This window comes from Erpetoichthys calabaricus, chromosome 11 (assembly GCF_900747795.2).
Source record: "Erpetoichthys calabaricus chromosome 11, fErpCal1.3, whole genome shotgun sequence".
Lineage (NCBI taxonomy): Eukaryota > Metazoa > Chordata > Cladistia > Polypteriformes > Polypteridae > Erpetoichthys > Erpetoichthys calabaricus.
In genome coordinates, this window is record NC_041404.2 from 127,771,769 (window position 1) to 127,797,444 (window position 25,676).

The 25,676-nt window shown below is 39.0% G+C and overlaps 1 protein-coding gene across 4 annotated transcripts in view; it reads right to left on the reverse strand.

The window, feature by feature from the left end:
- Positions 1-1,430: 1,430 nt before the first annotated feature.
- Positions 1,431-25,676, reverse strand: part of si:dkeyp-72e1.9 (syntaxin-binding protein 4) — a 219,045-nt gene continuing 194,799 nt past the window's right edge. For 3 of the 4 annotated variants that reach the window (XM_051933611.1, XM_051933612.1, XM_051933614.1), the window contains 3 exons: positions 24,248-24,384; positions 21,820-21,888; positions 1,431-2,537 (listed from right to left, as the gene is read on the reverse strand). In XM_051933611.1, the coding sequence (XP_051789571.1) occupies positions 2,521-2,537; positions 21,820-21,888; positions 24,248-24,384 (223 nt within the window). In that variant the 3' untranslated portion in view covers positions 1,431-2,520. The remainder of the gene's footprint in view (positions 2,538-21,819; positions 21,889-24,247; positions 24,385-25,676) is intronic. The other variant, XM_028813887.2, reaches the window with a different exon arrangement.

The following is a 25,676-nucleotide window of genomic DNA, read 5'->3' on the forward strand; positions in this document are numbered from 1 at the left end:
TCTTCTGCCCTGGGTAATTCTTAACAGTTAGCTGATGCCTCTCCAAGTTCACGAATATAGTAAAACTGCTAGGGTGTCTTCGGGTTGTTTTTTGTCTTGAACACCACACACAGCTAGTATACATACTGTATATATTCCATTAGTAGCTAGAAAACCACAAAGGGAGAGAATGAGTCACATTTCTTAAAATACGTTTCTATTCCTAAGCTTTGAACAACCTACCAGGTGTCATCATCAAAGAAAACATTATTAGGAATCAGAGGCAATATATTGCAAATGAGGGAGGGGATATGGGTGTAAAGGGGATGGATTAATAAGACTGGGTTCAGAGAGTGTTTCTCATAAAGTCTTTTTTATTATTTGGATGTTCTTCCTTCTAAGCTTGCATATGTTGGAAGGTAGTGTCTCATTTGGGAAACAGCAGACTACAGGACGGAGCTTCAACCAACGCATTACCCACTCTTAGAGCTAACTTATCCTTTGTTTTGGAGGCCCTACAGCTTAATAACTGTTTGTGCCATCGTGTGCTTGTTATCTGTTGCCTTGCCAGCACTGTTATTAAAAGAGTTGACCTAGATGGTACCTTAGCATTTATTGTATTCTTTCGCTCGACCACAAAAACACTAGGTTTTGTAGTTTTGTGAACTGTAATCTTAATTAACCACCAGCTCTGCCATGTCTCCAAGCTCTAAAGTAACAATTGCTAAAAATGAGACTTTCATAATGTGCATGTTTGTATAAGAACAATAGAACATTGGAAATATTCTGTCGAGAACAGGCCATTCAGTCCAACACAGCTCACCAATGCTATCCCTAAAGTCCTACTGTCTACCACACTACTTAGTAACTTCCATATTTACAGTATATGGTTCTCTGTGTGAAGAACTAACATTCATGCATGGTTTACCCTTAACAAATTTCCAGCTGTGTCACTTTGTTCTTGATTGACTCATTTTAAGGTGACAGTCTCAATCCACTACGCTAATTCCTTTTATAATTTTAAACACTCCAATCATGTCTCCTCTTAATGTCCGTTTGTTTCATTTACTATTGGGCCGAGCTGTAACAGCAGTGCACCTTTCAGCTGGTACGACTTTATTGGATGCTTTCATTTTGCTCTGTGACTGCCACATACATAAAAGAATGGCGTGGATGTCAAGAAATTCAAAGAAAATGAAATGGGCTGAAAGTGAATACATCTGTGCATCTGCAACTAGGTAATCTGAATAACAATCCCAAGACATTGCACTCTCCCACTTTTGACTTTAAGACTTCTGAAAAGACGCTGACATACTGTAACGTGCACATTAAGATTTTTATCAAAAGAAAACATTTCAAGAACATCTTTGAAAAAAAGAGTAGTAGGACTATTTACCCAGTGTTTGCTTATATGGATGCAGACTACATAAAATTATTACAGACAAAAAATATACTCTTCATAGCTCTTTAATACAAAAGAAAATCAGGCCACACATAGAATGCATGCTAGGAATCAGTAAACTGGAAATAAAATCCATGGCTAAATGTACAGTATTTTTCTCAGTTCTTTTTTAAAACAGCTGCTGTGAGTTATACAAAATCTCAGAGCACTTGACATATGCATTAATAACAAATGTGCAATAATCCTGATTTATTCCATGTATAATGTATGTTTACTAATGTTCACTGACCTTGTTTCTAAGTTCATCTCCAATGCAGTGGATTTTTATTTATTGATGCATTTCCCAAAATGCTTTTTCTTTTGTAAAAGGATATTAGGCAACAAGAATCCCACAGTCTGTCACTTCTAGCTAAAGATAGTAGGATACGAACCGCCCCTGCTCCTCTTTGGTTCACCAACCTGTCCAAAATGTGCGGAGTTCTGTGCTTTCTGAGGCCCTTTTATACTCATCAATCTTTCTCGTGATTTTGGCTTCTCACTGGATGTTCTGGACAGTCGGACTGAGTGTTTAGAGTTCTTTCCTGTGAAGCTGAAGTTAAACATCTTATCTTTTCTCCATGCCGAAATTCTACAGTACTCAAGAAACACAAACAGGGTGTCAGATCTCTAGGCTTCCTGCTTAGATATGGCAATTTTAATGATTTAAATGCATAAGAAGAGTTACTCGGAGACTTTTGGTGGTGCACAAGGACTCGGCACATTAAATGGTAATAGAATGGGAGGAGTGGCAAGCTGTTCCTTGCAAATTTTTGTCACCCTCTCACATCCATTAAGGAAGCCGGTATTCCATTTCACTTCCATGACAGCAAACAGTACATCCTAGAGAGACCAAACAATTTTGGCTCTCGCGATAATTGTTCTACAAACCAGACACACCAGTTGTTTTGAAACAAGCACATGTCTTTCATATGAAGGTGTTCAAAGGTTAAGGGTGTAGAGCAGCATTCCTCTCAGTAGCACAGCTCATCATCTCTCAGATCTCCTTCCTTGCTCTTGCAGATTCAAAGGGTATTAAAGGAGCCAGGAACTGTTTATTCTCTTTAGGTCCAGTTTATAATGTTTGATGGAGGGGTTGGTTCTCAATTGATGTCAGAAGCTGTAATGCAAAAAGAGGAAAAATATTTAAAGCCTCAAAATGATTTAATACTCAAAAACAAAAGCACTATTATAATAATGGACTGAACATCCTTATTAAAATTCTTTCAGGGCTGATGTCGACTTTTGTCAAAATTCAGGAGTAGAGGATGGTAATCAGCTGTAAACTGCAACAAAACTCACCCTTACATTTTAGTTCGACTCTCTTTGCTAGAAGTTACATAACTTTGTTGATTGAACCTCAATTCGCTACGTGTGCATGAGTAGTGAAGAGCAAACAACCTTTAAAATGGCGCCGACATTTGGCAATAGAGACCAAAGCAAATGTGCAAAGCAAAATATTAGATGGACGTTTTACGTAATTTCGTTAAACAGGACCCTGACTTGTCAGACTCCAAGTTTGATGCAAGTGATCTGGAGATGGATATCAAAAACTAAAGTCCCCAGCTGATTATGGTATTGAACATTTTCATGTAGATGATGCGCCTACAACAGTGTTTGCCTGGGAGGACCACCACTTATGATGACAAGAGGTACAAACCATATTGCGTCACACTGCAACCGCCACTCACCTGCTGTGCAAAGACAGCCAGGCAGCTGGCTTACTGTGCATTCCTGCTGACCATTGAAGTGCCCCCACGCAACCACTGCCACCAGAGATGCCGAACATGCGCCAACAGCAACCACAGCACACAGCAACAGATGTTTTATGTTGACTTATGTCTGGAACCATTGCTTTGTGTGCTTTTCAGAAAAATTTGTTTTTTGGAAAAAATATTCAGCCCTCAAAGAGTTAAAAAAATTGACAGACTTGTAATTCAGGCCTTACATAAAATGCCCTCTCTTTAAAGAAAGTTATGATAATTATAGTTATAGTAATCTTATGATGTATTGTATATGATACATGTATTTTCTACTGCTACAAACCAGACCAGTGGTTCTCAAGGTATTCTGGACTAAGGACCAGTTTGCCAAAGTCAAAGATATGGCAGACCACCAATGACTAGCAGTCAATGTTTATTGTAAATTCAGCATTACAATTACATTACCAGTCAAAAGTCTGGGAACACCCAGAAATGTTCATGCTTTTTAAAGAAACAGGTACCTTTTTATCAAGATGCCTTACAAATGGAGTTAAAAATGCACAACAGGCATTGCTAGTGTTGCTAAAGGCTATTGCTGTTTGAAATGACTGATTTTTAATTTATTACACATACTGTATATGACTGGTGTGATGGGTGGACTGACAGACCGCAAACCTTTACCTGGCCAGAAAACAAGTACATCAGATGATCAGGAAGGGAAGTATGCATGGAAGGACGCTGCGGCAGCTGGTGCACCAGGACTGGCATCCCAGGAGCCATAGTTGGGAATCCCTTACCCGATTGGGAAGCCAATGGATGGTCAACCTGGGTGGAGAAGCATCCCGACTAGGATGGTACATGGTTCCTTTCCTGGCCAGAAGAGATGTGGCACAGTGGGAGACTGCCTCCTATGTGCAGGTCATTCCCCCATACACTGGGTGGCAGCATTCCTTGTGGCGAGTCCCTACATGAAAGTTCACAGAGCAGCATGGGAGATGTGGTCTTATAGGGCTGCCCTATTGGATTCGGTGGGTGTAGCCAGTGGAGCTGTCAGGATATGAATGCCCTGTTCTAGGTGGTTCTATCTCACCACTTCTTTAGTGTTTTTGACCTTGGCTTAGTCTTTGGATTTTTGACTTTTGTCTAAGCAACTTTGGTGCCTTTTCAGAGTTTCTGTTTTTGACCTTTAATGTGTGGTACTACGTTTGAGTTTGTTCACTCCTGCTTATTTTTTTATGTGTGTTTTCCTGCCTGATAATGGATCTAGTAATTGGATATTGGAGATGTTGGGATCAACATTTTTTCTTTACTCACTATCATGTTTATTGCTCCAGTGGTCACCCTAATGTACAATTTAAGGTGGTGCGTGGAAACAGCTGTGCTTTACGCAGTGGCCATCTAACCTCATCATCAGACCTATCATTAGAGACTTTTAATTTAATGTACAGTATATATTATGACTCTACTTTTTCTGTTACTTTTATATTTGTGTTCTATAAGTGTGTTATCTTATCTGCTATTTTTGACTTGTCATTTATTCATTCTTATTGTTATCAATTTCTAATATGTTTGTTTTATTTCTTGCATCTTTTTCTTTGACATCTTGTAAAGTACATTCGTTGTGTGAAAATATACTATAAAAATAAACATTGTTGTTGATGTGTTGCTCTGTTTGACTTCCTAGCCATGTAAAATGCTTACTCTCATATACAAAATAGACAAACAAGGTATTTGCCACTATGTATATGAAAAAACAAAATGCAAAAGAGGAAGAAGACCTGCAATGCAGCTGACAGATACAATCACCACAGCCATGGACTTAGCTGATTAGCTGAAATCTTAGCTGATTAGCTGAATAACTATCAGTAAAGACATTGTGAATTGTCATTGACTCGATAGCAAATAAGAGAGAAGTTAGACATATGAGTAAAATAATCTTCAAAAATGTAATATGAGGAAGTCCAAAGTTTTACACAACCAGAGTGGCCAAGTCATGCTGCTACTTGTAGTCACTGACATTTTCATCATCAGCACACTTTCACCATTAAATATTCCATAATGAACAAACACTTAAAGCTACAGTTAGATACAAAAAAATCAAGATTTACCCTCTCCCGTGTCTTCAGTTAGTAATTTTCCCATGACAATACAGGAATTATAAACTGAAAAAAAAAAAAAAGCTTCCCGTTATTCCAGGCTTCACACTCACAAACAGCAAATTAATGTTGTTTTTGCGCTTAAGTTCAGATGCATGGGAAATTCCAAAAGGGTTTACTTTTGAGCCTCTTATTATCTGCTTTTTAAAATGTTGCGTATAATGAAAGGTATCCTTAATGTGTACTAAAATGCTTTAAAAAGTGTAGTGTAAAGAAAGACAAAAATAAGTCATTGTCTGCATGGAATCTTACCTGTACTGTAGGTGTTCTCCACTATTATGGGAATGCAAACATAAGAAAAGTAATAAAGAGACCGGAAGGGTGAGGGCCATTATACTGAAGGTATTATGTTCAGATGCTTTTTGGAAGATTAGGGAAATCCCACTTCAGCAAAAATACTCTCCATTCATCCATTTATTTTCTATTACGTAAAGTGGTAACTCTATAAAAATTAAAGCACAACCTTGACTAGGCAAAGTAGGTGCCTGAGATCTATGATGAGCACAGTCTAGAGAGAGGATTCAGCCAACAATATGCAATTAAGTTGGACAAAAATAGAAAATACCCATTAAGTATCAAGATTTTTTGAAGGCGATATGATCAAAAATTAGTTTTAATACACTGTCTTTATGTTAAAGTTTATGATTTGGTTTTAGCTGTACTGGATTTAATAAAAAAACATTGACTTCTTAAAAAAACTGTCTGCTTTAGGCCCCTTACCTGAGGGAACCTTACTGGCCACAATGGATGTTGAGGCACTTTACACTAACATCCCCCATGATGATGGCATATTGGCATGTGAAATGTACCTCAAACAACATGATTTACCCACAAAGTCAGTAATAGAAATGATAAAATTCACTCTGACACATAATCTATTCTCTTTTGGACAGGATTGCTACTTACAACAAATGGGGACTGCAATGGGATGTCGGTTTGCACCTCACTATGCAAATCTTTTTATGGCAAAATTGGAGGAAGATTTCATGTCAATGTGCATCGTAAAACCAATGTTGTATCTCCGTTACATAGATGACATCTTCATAATCTGGACTGCCAGTGAAAAGGACCTCCTCCATTTTCATAATGAATATAATTGTTTTCACCCCAACATAAAGCTGAAGCTGAATTACTCAAAAACAGAAGTCAGCTTCCTTGACACCACCGTTCAACTGAAAGACAACACCCTTGTAACTTCTATTTTTCACAAACCGACAGACAGACGGACCTACCTGAAAAATGATAGCTTCCACCCCAAGCATATAAGGCGCTCCATTATTTTCAGCCAAGCAATACGGTACAATCGTATTTGCTCAGACCCAACAGACCGGGTTCAACAACTGCAGGAGCTCAGACAAGATTTCATCAAACAAGGTTACACCCCGAAAACAACAGACACTCAAATAAGAAGAGCTACTGCCATACCCAGAGACAACCTTCTGGAATATAAAAACAAAGACAACAAGGATCGCATCCCCCTTGTTGTCACCTACAACCCACATCTTGAAACACTTCGAAAAATTATAAAGGAACTTCAGCCAATACTAAACAATGACCAAACACTGAAAAATGTATTTCCTGAACCTCCCCTCCTGGCATACAGACAACCACCAAACCTTCAACAATTAATTGTCCGAGGCTCCCTAAGTGAACCAACAGAAAATGGCACATCTCCATGCCTACAGAAAAGATGCAAAACATGTGCCCACATCTATGATACAGACCGTATAGTTATACCACACTGCCGACTTGAACATCACATCAAGGGATCATTTTCCTGCAGATCATCTAATGTAGTCTACCTAATTTTCTGCATGAAATGTCCTGACACTGCACTCTATGTGGAAGAAACTGGACAAACACTCCGCCAGAGAATGAATTTACACAGGTTCCACATTAAACATGGCAACACAGATGTTCCTGTGGCGGCCCACTTCAACAGCCATGGACACTGTAAGAAGGACTTTAAGGTCACAGTGCTTATGGGCAACTTCAAAACACAGCAAGAGAGAAAAGAATGGGAAGTTAAACTCATGCTAAAATTTAATACTTTACAACATGGATTGAATAAAGACAAGAGTTTTATGGCCAGATATGGGGATTGTTTACATCTCTCAGAATGACAGACAACCTGTCTACAGACCCACATTGTTTTGAAAAAACTCATTACAAACTTCAAAAGACTTTGTTGGATAGTTATCTTATCCAGAGATCTTGACAATACATTGTTCTTTTCTCTCTTGTTAAATTAACCCTAGCCTGAATGAATCTATTAATTTTTTACATTCAAAATCTCTCATTTAAATATTTACCAATGTTGTTTCTTGTCCTAGAGTGTGTATATAAACATAGGAAACTTCAGTTTCTGTATTACATCTTGCCTGAAGAAGGGGCCTGAGTTGCCTCGAAAGCTTGCATATTGTAATCTTTCTAGTTAGCCAATAAAAGGTGTCATTTTGCTTGGCTTTTCTCTACATAAAAAAACATTGTAAGTGATCCAACACAATCTTATTTTCACTGCCAAAAAGAGATGCTTCAGATTTCACACATCATCACATTATGCCAGTCCCAAAGCCACATCTATTTCCTTGGCTACATTATCATTGTGATATACTGTATTTATCCAACAGCTTTATCAGGACAAATGTTACAACTGTAACACAGACAGGTCATAAAAATTACACAAAAAGTGTGTTCTGTGACACTACTCTTGTGGTGATCCAGCAAACTTGTGCTTAATAAATTCCATTGCCTTAACTGCTTTCCCACATTGCCTTCTTCAGACACATCCTCCTGGCTCTTTTTGTTTACAGAGATTCCTGCCCTCATGCATATGCCCTTTGAAATGCCTTCTTTTACGCATTTTGTCACTTTAAGCAGGCCTGGCTATATCATTTATAAACAGGACTGTTTTTGTTTATTAAAGTTAAGTTTAGATTCTGTACTCTATATTTTTACCTGAGGCTCTATTCATATGCATGTATGCAGTTATATACTTTAGGTCAATAATTACAAAATTCAAAACGTTCCAAAAAGTAAAAAAAAATAATTTTTTTAGTGGCAGACATAAAGCAACATCAATGATGCTAGTTGGTGTGTGAAAATTTTCAGTGGAGCACATTCTGAGCCTCTATCCTAGACAGAGACAGAGTCAACGACATAAGCTAACATGGTAGAATATGGTGGGACTAGGTGAGAAGGAGACAGTGCTGAGTCTGTATTTTTTAAAGGGGGCTTCACGGTGAGTGACTGATGGGCAAAACTTGGTTTCTTATATATAAATGTCTACGTGTGGAAATGTGTGTGTCTGTCTGTCCGGCTTAGAAGTGAGAGGTGGAGTCGGGGTAAGGTCTCCACCTCTGAGGATACACAAGTGAGGCCAGCATGTCAGCAAAATGAAACCTCCAAAGAAAGAGTTACTCGCTTAGCTGCTAATACAGAAGCGAGGCGAGCACATCAGCAAAACGGTATCCCTTTTACTTTTCCTCCTGCCGCTAATACACAAGCGAGGCGAGCACGTTGGCAAAACAAAACCTCCAAAGAAAGACAGAGTCGCTTAGCCGCTAATGCACGCGCGATATAAGCACGTCGGCAAAATGAAACCTCCTAGGAGAGAGAGACACCCAGAGTAGTTCCTTTCAATTACCTGACATCTCTACATTTCAAATGTTTTTCTAACAATTTTAATAGTTTCTAGGAACCCGTGCTGCTTGCACAGCTACATTTTATAAATGTGCGTTAAGCTGATGTCACATTATCTGACTTTTTGTCCAAGGGCATATCAGATTTGTCAATCACAGTCACAGATCTTATCGCTGCACCACATCAAATTACATGACTGAAAAATCACAGCCCATGTCACTTTCATCGACTAAGCGCCGACCTTCAAGCTCATTTGTGCTCACCCCTTTTTATGACAGTCAGTAGCATGTTGTCTGATGGAGTGGCGCTTTATGAATGGTTACACAGGTGCAACGAGTTCTCTGCCCTTTAATTCTTTGTTCTACTCTGTTTAAATATGAAAAATATGAGACACCAGACAGGCAAGCTTCTTGTCTGTTTGTGAGGTTAAAAAAAATGCATGTTCCATATTCCTGACCGCTACATTCTATGCTTTGTACTTCCGGATGAGCATTCATTGGCTCATTTGATTGTCAGCTCTCTTGTGGACACAACCTGCTCGTCCGACTGTCAAGGAAATAAAACCTGTTTAATTTTAGGCTAGCCACTTGCAGACTAATTGGTCTTAGTGGTTAGGCATGTCATATCAGACGATCTACTTCAGGGGAGCACACTGCCAACTGCTTCTGACTGGCCAAAATTATGTAAATGAAGACTAAGAATGCAAAGCTGGCTAATGTGACATAGCCTTTAGTAAAACATGAAAGTTGCTGTACCATTATACTTCTTCCTTCCTTTATTGTTCAATAACATTACTGTATTTGCATTTTGTGCACCACACCTTAAGGGATTGCACAAACTTCAGTAGACGTTGGACGCGCATGTCTAAAGAGGTTGCCTCCCAGTTTGTGCATGTGCATTTCTACTGTTCCTCTAAAGCATCCATGTTTGAGTGTGTGTGCAGTTTCTTGTATGTGTGCAGTTATTGTGGACAACTTGGTACACAGTAGTAGAGTAGACGGATTGGGAGAGCATGAGTGGTCATGAGGTCACTGGAAAGGGATGTGTGATGCTCCCGATATCTGTACAAAAGAATGAAGGTCCAAGTCTTTATAGAGTGCTGGTGCTTTCTGTCTTGCTATATGGTTGTGAGACATGGATGCTATCCAGTGACCTGAGAAGAAGACTGGACTCCTTCGGTACTATGTCTCTTCGGAAAATCCTTGGGTACCATTGGTTTGACTTTGTGTCGAATGAGTGGTTGCTCATGGAATCCCTAATGAGACACATTACCTGTATTGTGAGGGAGCGTCAGTTACAGCACTATGGCCATGTGGCTCGATTCCCCTAAGGTCATCCAGCTCGCAGGATCCTAATTGTTGAGGACCCGAGTGGTTTGACCAGGCCAAGGGGACACCCACAACAATCTGTGACAGATACGGGGTCATTTCCAGAGGGTGGGACTGGACCGTGTGTCTTCCTGGGGGGTTGCCAGCCAGGATCCCAAGCTGTTTCGTCATGTGATGGGTGCAGCAATGTGCTGTATCAATGCATGCTCCTCAACCTGAACCTGACCTGATCTGACCTTGGTACACACACAAAAACTTGGGAGGTGCATAGACAGCTCTGCAGATGAATGCAAACATCTGGATTGACATAAAAATGATGTAGTTTTATGTGCTTTTACAAGTATGGATCCATGTACATGTGGTAAAGCACATTTAGAGGTCTGTGGTGGTGTGTAGGTTTTAAATAAAACAGTGCACTGAAAAACCTGGGTATTGATGAGGAAATTGCCTGATTGTGCGTTCATGTGTAGATGCAGTGAGGCCAATCAATTTCCTTATTATCATTTTTGGGATTGTAAACAAGGCACCTAAACCCACATTAATATAAGAGAGCCTGATGTGAGAAAGCAAAGGCAGATCAGGAAAGAAAGAAAAGAAGATGAGAAAAGCCAAAAGTTCAAATGAAAAGGAAAGGAGCCAGTGTGGCTGAGCAGAGACAAGCAATCAAGGATGACACCCCATATTGAGCAAGCAGACAGCGGTCATAGGGTAGGGTTACTCCTGCTGAATGTCCAGAGTACCAAGAGTTACCAGCTGCTCTGAGAGATTTCTACAGGTTGCCAAGGGATGATGCTGAATACCGAGGGATGGTGGCCGGGCCACGGGCCACATAAATGGCAGACTGTCCTTGTCGGCACGTATCTCCTGCTTTTGAGAAAACCAAATGGGTGAACAGTACAGAAGTGATTTTAGATGGATGTACTGGGACCCGTGATGGTTTTAGAGACGGATTTTGACTTTTATTTTAACCATGGATTTTTTATTAACATTTGTGGGTTATTTATTGATCGATTTTAACCTCCACTTTAACACTGTTTTAATTATGAATTATTTATTGACTTATTTGTTGAAGAAACTGCACTCCACTTTGTTTGGGAGCATTATATTGTTTGAAAATAGAAACTTTGCACCATCTCTTGCTGTGAGTATTTGTTCTCATTGCCCAATGCATCCTGGTACATGACTATTGGTGTCCGGGTGCAAGAGAAGGATGTATTGCCAGCTGTATGTAACCGGGGCATCACACAATGCAGAAATTTGAACTGGCCTAATGCTGCATCCTGCATACCACCTCTTTTAGTTTTTGGCCACTTTCATTTTGGGATTATAGTTTTGTGTACAGTGCATAGCTGGTTTGTGTGAAACTTTAAACAAATTGTTGTTGTTGTTAATAACTTGTGAATAAAATTAAGAAAAAACAAAACATATGTGTATTTAGTTCAAAGAATGTGTGGTCTCAAAGACCAATGTAATTAATCATTATGAATGCATACACCCATATTGCTCTACCCCTAGCCTATCCAAACAATCCCAACACACACACACAAGGTTCTAGTTATTTATTTTGTTTATAAGTTTGGACCTGTTAGAATCACAGAGTCGAGCTCAGCTGTGTTGGATTTTACAGCTGTTGTCACATTACACTAATTCTAGTCAGATGCCTTGACAACTGCAGTTGCTGATCTCATCGCTGGAGCAAGTCAAATAACATGACTGGAAATCCCTGGGCATGTCATATTATGCGACTGTATGCTGACTTTCTAACAGAATTTCACACTTCCAAACAATTATATTCTTGACCTTTTTTGTGCCAATAATGTGCTGCCTGATGAAGCCGGTGCTGTATGAAGGGTTTACAAGTGTGATGAGCCTAGCCATACCAAGTTTAGCATCTTTTCTGTTTTCAAAGTCTAAAACACCTGCATTCCTTATTCCTTGTTGCTGAATTATATGCATTGTACTTCCTGGTGGGTAATCATTGGTTGTTAGCTCTAATGCACAAAGAGACCACCTGTGTCTTAAAACAAATTCAAACATACTGTATCTGATTTGTTGGGATGAGCTGCAGACTATTTGTAGTGAGTTGCTTGGTATGTCAGACTACGTGGTCATGGGAGTGTGCCACATCTGCCTCTGACTCACCAAGACTATGTAAAGAAATCAACAACTGAAACTTGCTGTAAAAGTTATGGAATGACCTTAAGAGAGCTGGGAGTTCAATGATACAAACACAATCCTCTTTCAGGTTACAAATTCTGGTCCTAGCAGTTGCTACACCCACAGTGTGGAACAGGGAAGAATAAAGCTCATAGCTAATTGAGGGAAAGAAGAACTCTGCTAGTAATTATTACGGGCTTGGCTGAGGTAAAGAAACATCACAAATACATGAATATACACACACACACTTTTCAATATTCCCCTAAACTTCACTTTCAGAAGATCTTTCTCCTTCAAATCATGCTGTGTCTTCCAACTTCAAGTATTCCTTTTTGCTGTCTACATTGGGCTACTTGCACAGACTGAAAAAGAAATTGAAATGTAGTTGCAAGCGGCACACAGCCAGGAAAGGCTTAATACGTTTTAGTGCCAAAACTGAGATGGATTTGGACAAAACACAGCCATCTAATACAAATTAATAATCTTTCTCGACTATTGATCCATACCACTATGGCTTGACTTTGTACGTGTTTTACACATGTAAAGGACTGCACGAGAAACATGATAAAAAATAGATAAAACAGACAAAAGTTGCCTATAAGACAGCATGAGCATGATGGATTTAGCATTTTCTCAACTCATGCAGGGCAATATTAGACTGCACTGTTGGTTAAGCACTCTTTTAGCAGCAGGTGAACGCAGCACAAGCTGGCTGCCTTTAGGCTTCCAGCAGTCATTTATAATTCTTTCTGGCAGTGGATGATCAGAAGTGCCTAATTGGATGAGAGGCTTTTAGGGCAAAGTGCACACATTTTTATATGTAAACTAATTCTTTGTGATCTAAATATACAGCCAACAATGTCAAAGGAGGCATTTATTACAGAAACTCCAACAGCAGCAGAATGTCAAGTAGCTCCTACATGTTTAAAGAAATTTTTACCTTTTAAGAGGAACACATTCTTTACTACTTATAAAGATTACAGAGCACAATCAAGCTATGCGTGCAGAGAAGAGGGCCTTTTAATCAAGTAATACCATGTTCAAGGGGTTATTGAAAACTGCTTAGACAGAGCTGAAAGGCCTTGAACAAGTGTAAAGTATTGTTCAGCTACTGTTTTGTAGTCTTTAGCACAGCCCATGCTGTTCTCATCATCCTATACTTGGTCTCTCCAATGTAGTTTAAGTAAATAGGACTCTAAATCCAACTTTCCCCAGAAGGCAAAAAGTGTCATCTTTTCAATTATTGATACAGCTGCATTAGTCTTGTGTACCATAGTAAGAGATGACAGTTCCAAACTCAAGGGATGCCGACAGGGCAAGCAGGCCAATAACATGAAGGCTTGCGTTAGTATTCCGTTTAGGTTCTCTCAGAAAACTAGCTATGCCATCAAGCCATTTCTCTAGGACAAAGAAACAACTGTTTTAAAGATGTTATCAGAAAATAACAAATTGGACCTGATGTCCTCATGCTTTTGGCAAGGCAGGCAGATTCCCCAAAGGAGTTCATAGATGCACCAAAAGCAGTACATAAATAGCCCATGGGGTATGGATTATGCACTTTCTGCCTGTGGAACTGACCTACCCCTGGGGGTGTTGAATTCACTATCCACTGTTCCCAACAGAGCTTCTTTCATTAATACTGAAACAAAAAAAAATGTCAGATCAAAAGTAAATTAAGTATTAGGTAGTAATTTTACTACTTCATTAGTTATTTAATAAAAATCATAACAACAATAAAATAACAGTTTAATTTTTTAAAGTACTTTAAGCAAAAAAGAAATCTTATAATGAATCATAATTGTTCAGCCTTTCCCCTTTTTCCCCATTGAGGGGGTTGTCTTAAAAACTGTGTCTTGCTCAAACAGTAATATGTTGTTGCATGTGAGCCTTTTGCACAGCTAAGTCAGATGATCTGTCTGCCCTCCACTTAATGTCAGTTTTTTCAGATTGTCAGAGATTTTTTTTAGTCTTTCACTCATTTAATCAAGCAGCATGACACTACTAGATCTACCGGCATGACTGCCACGTCTCAGTCTGACTTACTCTGCTGATTATTCAGTTGACATATCTCCTCTTTGATTCCAACCATCACATCTTGCTCCAAGGCAGGTCCTGCTCCACCTAAAGATTCACACCTATGCATTTTGCCTGAGGTATGTAATCTGAACCACAAAGTGTTATGTAGCTTCTTTTCTTTCGTATATGAATTGTTTCTTTATTACTTTTATTAAAAAATTAAAAATGACTTTTTGAAATACATTATGAAGCAGCATGATGGCATTTCCTGTTCAGAGTTCCTTTTGTGTGTAGTCTACAGGTTTTACACTTGTTCATGCACATATGCTGTCATAGTCAAAGAAAGTGCTTTTAGATTGATTGGGGATTAGCCTGGTGTGCCTACATGTGTGACATATTTTAATAGTCATTCTACGACATCATGCAATTCACTGAGATGAAAAACCTTACAGATTTGATCTTTTTAAGTGAAAGAGGCTTCATTGATTAAATTAAATGTGCTCTCAGAAAGTCATAACCAATATGTTTCATTAACAAACCGTAAGGGAAAAATCAACCACATCTTCTCAAGTCTGCAGAGTAAGCAGAGAGAGGTTTAACAAAGAGATTTTTGAATAGCTTTTAAAACAGAATGGTCAAGTTAATGCTGAGACATTTGGGCTTTTTATTTTACTCCTCATAACGGCAACCAGCACTACTGATGATTTTCCACCAGCAGCTAGAAACTGGTTGGAATCTGGCTGAGCATATTTGTTTTGTTTTGACTGCGGTTTTCCAAAGATACTGGAAATCACACTTGACATTTGTTGGTATAATTGGGTAACAGTTCAATAAAATCCTGGTAGCTAATACTGTGGTGGGCTGGCGCCCTGCCAGGGGTTTGTTTCCTGCCTTGCACCCTGTGTTGGCTGGGATTGGCTAAAGCAGACCCCCATGACCCTGTAGTTAGGATATAGCGGGTTGGATAATGGATGGATGGATGGTTAGCTAATAGTCTTGTTTGACGAAATTCACCAAAGAGTTTTTTACAGTGAATTTACTGGGTTTGCTAGTGACCTTGTTTGCTGAATGAAACCCTGAAAATGCACTGTGTGGCCGGCTTAGATTAAAATTTTATTTTCCTTGGTGCTTCATGATGCTTTGCCAGGCCAGGGTAACATCTCAGAACTATAGCTGCCATGTTGGTTGGAGAATGACACTACCTAATCTGTGCTACTGGCTTGATTGCTCATGCGTGGAACTTTCATGCATATCTACTGTAAGTGTACTTCACTTATGGCACAGCCCAATCTGCTTTTTCCATGTGCAAATAATTTATGACATATACACTCATGTATGATGTCACTGGTACCCCTTCTAAATTTGCATTCTGCATGTGTTAAAAAAAAAAACTTGCAGTATTTTAATTTGAGGGGTATACTAGCTGACTGTAATGAGAATATTATGAAATGCCTTTGTTGTTCTGCATAGATATAATGTATGTTACGTCTTGTGGGGAACAGCCCGGACACAGACAGGTAGACATCGTTTTATCACTCAACACACGTTTATTTACAATTATATAAAACTATGAAACACGCACAAACCCAGTGCTGCAGCACCAATCACCCCAATGTCCGGGCCTCTTCACTAATGTCTTTCTTCACCGCCTCCACTCCTCCAAGCTCCTTCCTTCTTTCACCTGACTCCAGCCATCGAATGGAGGGAGACGGCCCCTTTTATACACACCTGGATGTGCTCCAGGTGCCTCCCGATCAGCCTCTGCCGGCACTCCCCAGTGTGGTGGAAGTACCGGCTGTGCACACGGAAGCACTCCGGGTGTCCCTGGTCTTCTTCCCCTCAGCACTTCTGGGTGTGGCGGAAGTGCTGAGGGCCAGGGCTCCATAGGCATTGGGGCGCCTCCTGGTGGTGACCACGGGCCCCTATAGGGTCAAGCTTCTAAGCTCTGTTCCCGTGGTCCCCAAAGCCACCAGGGCAGTCGCCCCCACGTGGTCTGGGGGAGGCATAAGCCCTCCTCCGGTCCTCCAGAGTGTCATGGCTGGGTACCACCCCCAGCCTCCTGTGACAGTCTTCATTGCTGAATTAAACATGCAATGCTCCTCACTATGTAGCGTAGATCGGGAAATGACAGGGACAGCCCTTTGAGTATACCGCTGATTCCTTGCATCATAGGTTCAGTGGGTGTTAGTTAGTCATAGTAGTAGGAGCTTGGTAGATGCAGGGAAAGATAAAGGACTCAAAGTATAGTTTTATTTTGGGGAGGCAAAGTGGTGCAGTGGTTAGCACTTCCACCACACCACTCAGATCACATGTTTAACCCTAATAACTGGGTCAGCACAGTTGTCAAAAGTTTCCCTAGCCCCCAGGGACACATAAAAGACCATGACACCATTATAATCCATTCAAAACTAGTTCAGTTTCTCTTTCTCTTTTGACATCAAAGCATTTCTCCAAGTTCACCAAAATTCGTGAACATGTCTATGTTTTCACCAAATTCTAGTTTGCTGCTTGGGTTTTTATGCAGGAGTTGATGATGGAAGTTCATTGGATTGGCTTAGTTTTGTACAATACTTTTTTTTGCGTGCAAAACAGAGAGTGAACAGACTAAATGCAAGCACTTGATGTGTAACAATGCCACATAGGTGAACATGAAAAAAGTTTAAGAAAGACTAGTATTTGACTAATTTCTTTCATATTTAATATGTAGACAAGTATACAAACATCTGTTATTTAAATTTATTGCACTAATTGTGCAAATAATGCCTAATTTAGAGTTCTTGCTTGTAATGGAAAAAACACCTGGAATGTGATAGTTTCATTCTGGTTCTTGGTTATAGTTGGCTAAAAGTTTGCTTCTTTAAGACAAACCGAATGATGTCATAAAGGTCATGATCTGGACCTTGCTTTATATTTTGGCAGCCTTTACATTATCTTTTAAAAATGATGTTAATAATGTTCTTGGGGTTTTAGAGGTCAAGGAATTCAAAATGTTTTTGCGGACATTATTTTTCAATAAGTTTTCATGACTTGGCCTATATTTATTTAATTTCTGTCATCCCAGTTACACCCTTATTGTCTTATTAAAATTATGGTGCATCTTCTGAGTCCATCTCAGTTTAAACTGCTGCTGCTCTCTGCTGCCAGCACAATAAATTTGAAACGAACACGACACAAAAAGAATACAAACATGAAATATATGTTAATTAAGTAACACTTTGAAAACACCTCAAAGTGGCTTAAAAATCAAAAGTCAACATTCTAGAGATTCTAGTCAAAGACAGATTTCAATCCTTTGAGAATATACAGTACTCATTAAGCCTATTTTTAGGATCTTTAACTGTCAAAATATTCTCAGTTCTTCATGGTATGGATTCCACAAAACATTACTTTGAGATTAAGAACATAAGAAATTTGACAGATGAGAGGAGACCATTCAGTTCACCAAGCCTGTTTGTTTAGCTAACAGTTAAGCTGTTCCAATATCTCTTCCAGATCCTTCTTAAAGGTTGTCAAGGTTGGTTTCTGCTTTAACTACACGTCTTGGTAGTTCCAGAGTCCCACAACTATTTGTGTAAAAAAAAGTGCTTTCTGGCTTCGGATTTAAATGCACTTCCCTTAATTTCCGCTGGTGCCCTCGAGTACGTTATTCTCCCTTAAGCCGAAAGAATGTTGCTGCAACATTTATGCCTTTGAGGATTTTTTTATGCCTTTGAAGATTTTAAATACCTGAATTAGTTCCCATGCAGTCTCCTCTGTTTGAGACTAAACAGGTTTAATTCTCTGAGTCTTTCAGAGTAGGACATTTCCTTTAGATTTTAGTCCATGCTGATATGATTACATTACACAATTTCTGAAGAGTTGTCACCTGCACATTTATGTTGTAAATCTCCCATTCTACAACATCCCAAAGGTGTTCTACTGGATTCAGATTCATTGACTTGCAAGGCCAATGAAGAGCACTAAGCTCATTGTCACGTTCATGAAACCATTCTGAGACGACTTTTGCTTTGTGACATCATGGTACATTATCATGCTGGAAGTAGCCATGGGTCAACTGTAACCATGAAGGGATGCACATGGTCAGCAGCAATACTCAAATAGATTCTGGCATTCAAGCAATGGTTGATTTGTATTAACGGGCACAAAGTGTACCAAGAAAACATTCCCTGCATCATTACACCATCACCACCAGCCTGGACTGTTGACAAAGTGCAGGTTGGGTACATGGATTAATGCTATTGATGCTAAATTCTGACATTGTCACCTGTTTGCAAAAAATCAAGGTTCATCAGACCAGGCTACGTTTTTCCAGTGTTAAACTGTCCAGGTTTGGTGAGCCTGTGCCCACTGCAGCTTCAGCTATCTGTTCTTGGCTGAGAGGACAGCCTTTCTGTCAGCCTGAACAAGTCTGGTGTAAACTCTGGAGAATGTTGTGTGTGAAAATCCCTGGAGATCAGCAGTTAGAGAAACATTCAGATCAGCCCATCTTGCACCAACAATCATGCCACAGTCGAAATCGCTGATGTCAAATTGTTTTCCCCATTCTGGTGTTTAACATGAACATGTAGCCCCTGACCTGTATCTGCATAACTGTATGCACTGCACTGCTGGAACAAGATTAGATTATGAAATAATTGCATAGATAAGCAGACATATAGATGTTCCTAATAATTTGTTCAGTGAATACACATAAAGAATTGAAAATTGATGTTCAACAATTGCTCTCATCCAACTCGAAGGTGCTTGAACAATTTTACAACTGAGGTAAAAACTAAACTTCCTCCAAATGTGCAAAGGCAGTAAAGATTTCTCCTCAGGACTGGAAATTCTGCTGAGTGTGCCTCTGTAGAATACTAAACAGAAAGTGCTGAGTACCCACACTTCATTATTTTAAAATTATTTTGTTCTCACTTGGCATTTTTTGTCTTGGTCAGTTAGAAATAATCCCAATTAAAGTCTTTCTGGTTGAACTGTCTGGCTAAAATGTAGATATCCTTTTGATTCACTGAGGCCCTGTGCATAGAATGATGCCTCCTGAGGCAAAATGCATTTTTGCCACCCCTTAACTTCTAACCCCACTCCCCCCCCATACCGCTTCCTCAATACACACACACACACACACAAGATTAATCCTTACTAGGCATGCAACAATACGCTTAGGCTTAACAAAACAGTCCATTCTATGAACAAAGGACAAAAATATAAATAAATATTTAATTTTTGGAAAAAAATATAAAAAAAATAAAAGAAGATTAGCTTTAAACTAATAAAACACAAAACAGACATTAAAAACAATTCAAATATTTAATGTGAAACTGAATGTGAAACAAATTGGCTGTTCTTCTCATACTGCATACTTATCTAAACACCTTTGTTAATTTTGAATGGTGCAAACTTACTTTTAACATACATACATGAGTTGTGACTGACACCATTAACAGATTTAATAATAAATCTATATTAAATTTATATTAATAAATAAAATATAAAAAATAACAAAATGGCATCATCAGAATATACGCAACGAGATATGCATGTGCACCAACCTGCCATGAACATTGGGGGGATGAGGGCAAACATTATAGGCTACTACATGTAGGTAATAATCCAGCAATAATAATAAAAATCCTCAAATTGTGTAGAATAAAAGACATAGACATGGCAAAGTAAAAATAAACAGGACTGCAGCTGTAGACTTTAAATGCACTGCTAAAGGCAGGTTTAGTTTAAAGTATAAGCATCTCTCAGATGGGCTTACATTAAAACTTGCATTAAAACTCCACAAACCCCATCCTCTGTTGTTCAGCACCATCAACGACTTGATGATTATACTCTTCACATTCACTCCTTATCTTCTCACCCTAAAAAGGCTCTACACAGTAGCAAAAAACTGACACCATGTATTCAGTGGACAATAATATTGCATTATTTGCATTAGTTAGCAACGATAGGGTAAAGAGGAATCATGGGTAAATGTTAGAGATACTCAATATTGTTTGATTTCATTACATTTTTGATGATACAGGATTAGGCTAGAAGATTTGTTCAAGAGCCTGAATGTAATTTACACGGTTCCAGTTTAAAAAAAAAGCCAAACTACCCAATGTCGAGTGTGATATTACTTGTGACATTAGATGTGATTCTTTTTACAGAAAGGTGAAATTAAAAATAAAAGTTCCTGTTTGTTCGCCAAAATGTCACACTTCAAAGTAACTTTCTGAGTAAAACATTCAGCAGTAATGAGTCCACCGCAAACATCTTTGAGCACTTGCCATCATGTGCTGAGCAATGGGCTGTAAACAGTCTTGAAACCAGAGTATAACTGCTAGTTATGTTTATAAGGATACATCTGTCTGATAAAGTCATTATTGTTAATTCTGCAGATTCAGGATAGGTGCCAGAAAAATGAATGCCAATACCATGGACTGGCACGTGGCTTTGAAATGAACATACGCTGTTTTGAATGGATGCTCGCAGTGTGCTGTGGTGCTGTGAACTGCCTTATGCCAAATTTGATGCTTTTAAAAAGAAAAGACTTCTCACCATTTTTAAAAGTAATACATACAGTAAATAAGGTACTGTGTGTGTGTGTGTGTGTGTGTAATTCTTAAGGTTCATGCCTAATGCTTTTGTATTGTATTTCTTAATGTTAAAAACATGCCATCTTTACTAAAGCGCTTCACAGCCTCATCTCATGTACCAGCCCAGGATTCACTTCTAGCCAAATTGGACAGATATATTTATTCCCAAACTAAAGGCCAAAACAAAATACAATATAAAAACTAATTGAAATATAGGCAACAGAAAACTAACACTAAAGCACTCTTTAGATAGCTTTAGTTTAGTGAATGGCTATGTTCAAGCATAATCTGCTCCAAAACTGCAGTGTTTAAATATTAACACAGTAATTCAAAGTCAAGTGTATCCACAAGCCAACAGTAATGCTGCCATGTGATCTACAAAAATAAAGAAGTGACAATCCTTACTTAGTAATCTAACTAAAATATAAGGCAACAAAGCAAATAATAACTTAAAGCACATGACCTGCCCCTGCGTATATTGTTTGTTGGCATGCCGAGTCCTGACAGAGGACAGAGGTGTGGTTTTGTATAGATTATAAACAGCAGACAGACACGTTTTTGGGATCTGAAATGTGACTGTAACAGGCTGAAGCTGGAAATCAAAACAGTATAATGTATTAAACAAGGCCGAAGGCACACATAAACAAGCAGAGTTATTGTTACCACAAAGAAATGCAAGCAGAGCTGGGAACTTAAGTGGGTGTGTGGTTTGCTGCTAGTTTGCACAGAGAGTTTTCAGTCCATCAGTTAAGGGTCTTTTAGCATTACCTTGCAGGAACTGAAGCTGCACTAAAAAGCTGTGTAAAAAGCCAAAAATACCTTCAGACCAGACAGTCCAATGTGCTATGCTCCTCCTAAGGTTTAAGAAAATTTTGAGCATGTTGTTTCCTTACATACGGAAACAAAATATTTTGTAACTGTTGTTCTAAAAAATAAAGAACATTTTACTAAAAAATATTCTTTAAATAATTCAACTGAAAATGTTCCACATTAAATGAATTGTATCTAAAGGGGCTGACTAATCTGGTAAAAGTTAAATGACTTGCTCAAGGACACAATGGCTTTGCTACCATCTATGCTTGATGGGGTGTAAAATATATTTAAATTAGATTTTTTTTTGTTTCAACTAGAAAAATCATACAGATGGCAGAATAAAATGTGTCAATAAATACAAAATCAAACGTCAAAACTAAACAGGTGACAAAAACAGCAGTAACATTGATCTGGGCTATTCAGACATGTCATTATTTTAGGATTACAGTGGTTAGCCCAACTGTCTCTTAGCTCTAAAAAACTGGGTGTGAATCCTGACAAGCCCACTTTCTGTGGGCTGTTTGCATGTTCTCCCCATTAACATGTGAACTTTTTGTAGGTACTCTCGGTGTCCTCCTATATCTCAACGATGTGTGTGTCAGGCTGACTGATGACTGTAAACCAGGTTGCTCCCTGTAGGACAGTGTCTCCCACCTTGTATTTAGAAGTGACGTTCCTGTTGTCCACGTGTAGTATTTTATGCTTTTCCACGTTAAACTGCATTTTCCCGTGTTCACTTAGTTCTAAACGATGTCCAACTCTTTTTGAATTTTTGGAGCCTTATCAATGTCCTCCAAGTTTAGTTTCATCTGCATTTCCACATATAGTTCTACCAACTATACCTAAATCAATTTCTTGAATATAAATCAGAAAAAGTAATAGTCCAGGGAGAGACCCCTAAGGGAATCCACTGAAGAGCTCACTCCACCTGAAGTATTCCCCTTTCATTTGTACTCTTTGTCTCCTGCCAGATAATCAACTTGAGATCCAGTTTTCTAGGTTACCTCTGATGCCTGCAGTTTTTAGTTTCATGGAGGGCTGAAGCCTTTCAAAGTAGAACTGGGCACAAAGCAGGAAGCAGCCCTGGACAGACTGCCATTCAATCACAGTGCCCACTCATGCACACAGCGAGGCTTGCAATCAACCAAAAGGCCTTATTATATGATATGATATGATATGATATTAAATTATATTATATTATGGGCGGCATGGTGGTGCAGTGGGTAGCGCTGCTGCCTCGCAGTTAGGAGACCTGGGTTTACTTCCCGGGTCCTCGCTGCGTGGAGTTTCCATGTTCTCCCCGTGTCTGCGTGGGATTCTTTCGGGTACTCCGTTTTCCTCCCACAGTCCAAAGACATGCAGGTTAGGTGCATTGGTGATTCTAAATTGTCCCTAGTGTGTGCTGTTTGTGTGTGTGCGCGCCCTGCGGTGGGCTGGCGCCCTGTGTTGGCTGGGATTGGCTCCAGCAGACCCCCTGACCCTGTAGTTCGGATATAGAGGGTTAGATAATGGATGGATGAATGGATATATTATATTATATTATATTATATTATATTATATTATATTATATTATGCAGGTCTGAAATTAAATGGATGAATATGCATTGCATGCATTATTTTATTAAACTGTTTACATATTAACAATAAACTGTATAGCTATAATATTTTTTATTGATTTTCTTGTTTAACATTTTGGGCAAGGTATGAGAAATATATATAACATATACATAAATAAATATATATAAATAAATAAATATAAATATAAATAAATTTATAACACACACAAGCCTAAACAATATACTGATTAGTTAATCACGGTGGCGCAGTGGGTAGCGCTGCTGCCTCGCAGTTGAGAGATCTGGGGACCTGGGTTCGCTTCCCGGGTCCTCCCTGCGTGGAGTTTGCATGTTCTCCCCGTGTCTGCGTGGGTTTCCTCTGGGCGCTCCGGTTTCCTCCCACAGTCCAAAGACATGCAGGTTAGGTGGATTGGCGATTCTAAATTGGCCCTGGTGTGTGGGTGTGTTTGTGTGTGTCCTGCGGTGGGTTGGCACCCTGCCCAGGATTGGTTCCTGCCTTGTGCCCTGTGTTGGCTGGGATTGGCTCCAGCAGAGCCCCGTGACCCTGTGTTTGGATTCAGCGGGTTGGAAAATGGATGGATGGATGGATGGATGATTAGTTAATTCTTGACATGTATAGAGCCACTCAGTGTTGACAAGAACAAAGTGTTTTCGAAAAAAGTTAAAAATGATAGTAAAGAACATAAGGCTTAAAGAAAAGAAATCACTATATAACCTGGAAACTTGACTACAATAATTATTGTGCTGTATGCATCGTAAATACATAATATTAAAAGAGCCTTTAACAATGGATCAGAAAAATAACAAAGAGCAGAAATCTCAAAATAAGAATATGTCGATAAGGCCTCATTACTCACTTTGACTGGAGCCGATGGAACCTGCATGCTCTACTAATTCTTTAGCTTCTGCTGCTAGGAGGCCAGCCGGATGTGGAGGTAATGGTGGGTCACTAAAGCTGCCCTCCGCTATTGAATCTGATATCTGTATATTCAAGCTTAAATAGTGAAAAGAAAGAAAAAAAAACTTACTGTTTCTATTTTGCATTGTTTCCAAGCATTTTTAGAGTGACCCTAATCAGTTCAAGACAGCCACCATAAAATAAATATGCATCTACTGATTTCCACATTCAAAAAAGCTTTATTCATTACGAGAATGTAGTTACAGAGTACCAGGAAGCACTGCGACCTGTCATATGAACAACAGAGTACCTCGGGAAGAGAAATGAGAAACACAAAGAGGAAGGTATAGAGCTGCAATAAAATGTTTGTTAACCCCTTTGGAATGACCTAGATTTCAGCATCAATTATTCGTAAAAATGTGGTCTGCTATAATGCACAATGACAGACAAACACAATATGTTTAAACTAATAACACACAAACAAATATGCCCCTTCTTGTCAATATTGAGCACACTGTTCAAACATTCTAATGTTAATGGAAGGCATTCTAATGCTAATGACTTCTTAATAATAAATAATAATAATAATAGTTCTTTATATTTAAATAGCGCTCTTTTCACTGCTCAAAGGTGCTTTTCATAGTGAGTGAGGAGCCATTTCAACCATCACTAATATGCAGCATCCACCTAGATGATGTGGCAGCTGCCATTTTTGCACCAGTACACTCACCGCACATTAGCTATTAGGTGGTGAAGTAGTGAGAGACAGATAGTTAGTTAGAGACAGGAGATGATTAGGGGGCCAGAATCACTAGGCCATGCAGGGCAATTTAGCTGGGACATCAGGATACACCCTGCTCATTACGAAGGATGCCGAGAGATCCTTTATGACCACAGAGAGCTTCTTTTGAACTTCTTCAAAGTTAACTGTCAGGTGTTCCAATCAATAAGATGAGACTTGAATGGTGGCTTTGAGGTGCCCTTACCGATAAGAATGGCACACAATATTTGGTTAATAACAGAGATTGCTCTAGTTGAAAAGTTCTGTTCAGGTGAACCATAAAATCCTATAAATATTAATGAGCTGACATGATTTTGTAAGGGGGAATGGTCTCAAATACCTCTTGACCATTGGGCAAAAGAAAACACTTGGTGAATGTGACTGCTTTCATCTCCCACTTGCTTACTAAATTCAGGGATTCATATACTTTTTCCTGCCTGGGCTGGTAATGTTTAAACAATGTGCTCTGTATGGACAAAAAATTGAATAGTTTGTGTTTTAGTAGTTCAAGCAGAATATGTTTCTTATTTTCACCTACTGTAGCTGAAAATCAGACCACATTATTATGATTAATTAAAGCAGAAATCTAGGTCATTCCAAAGGGTTC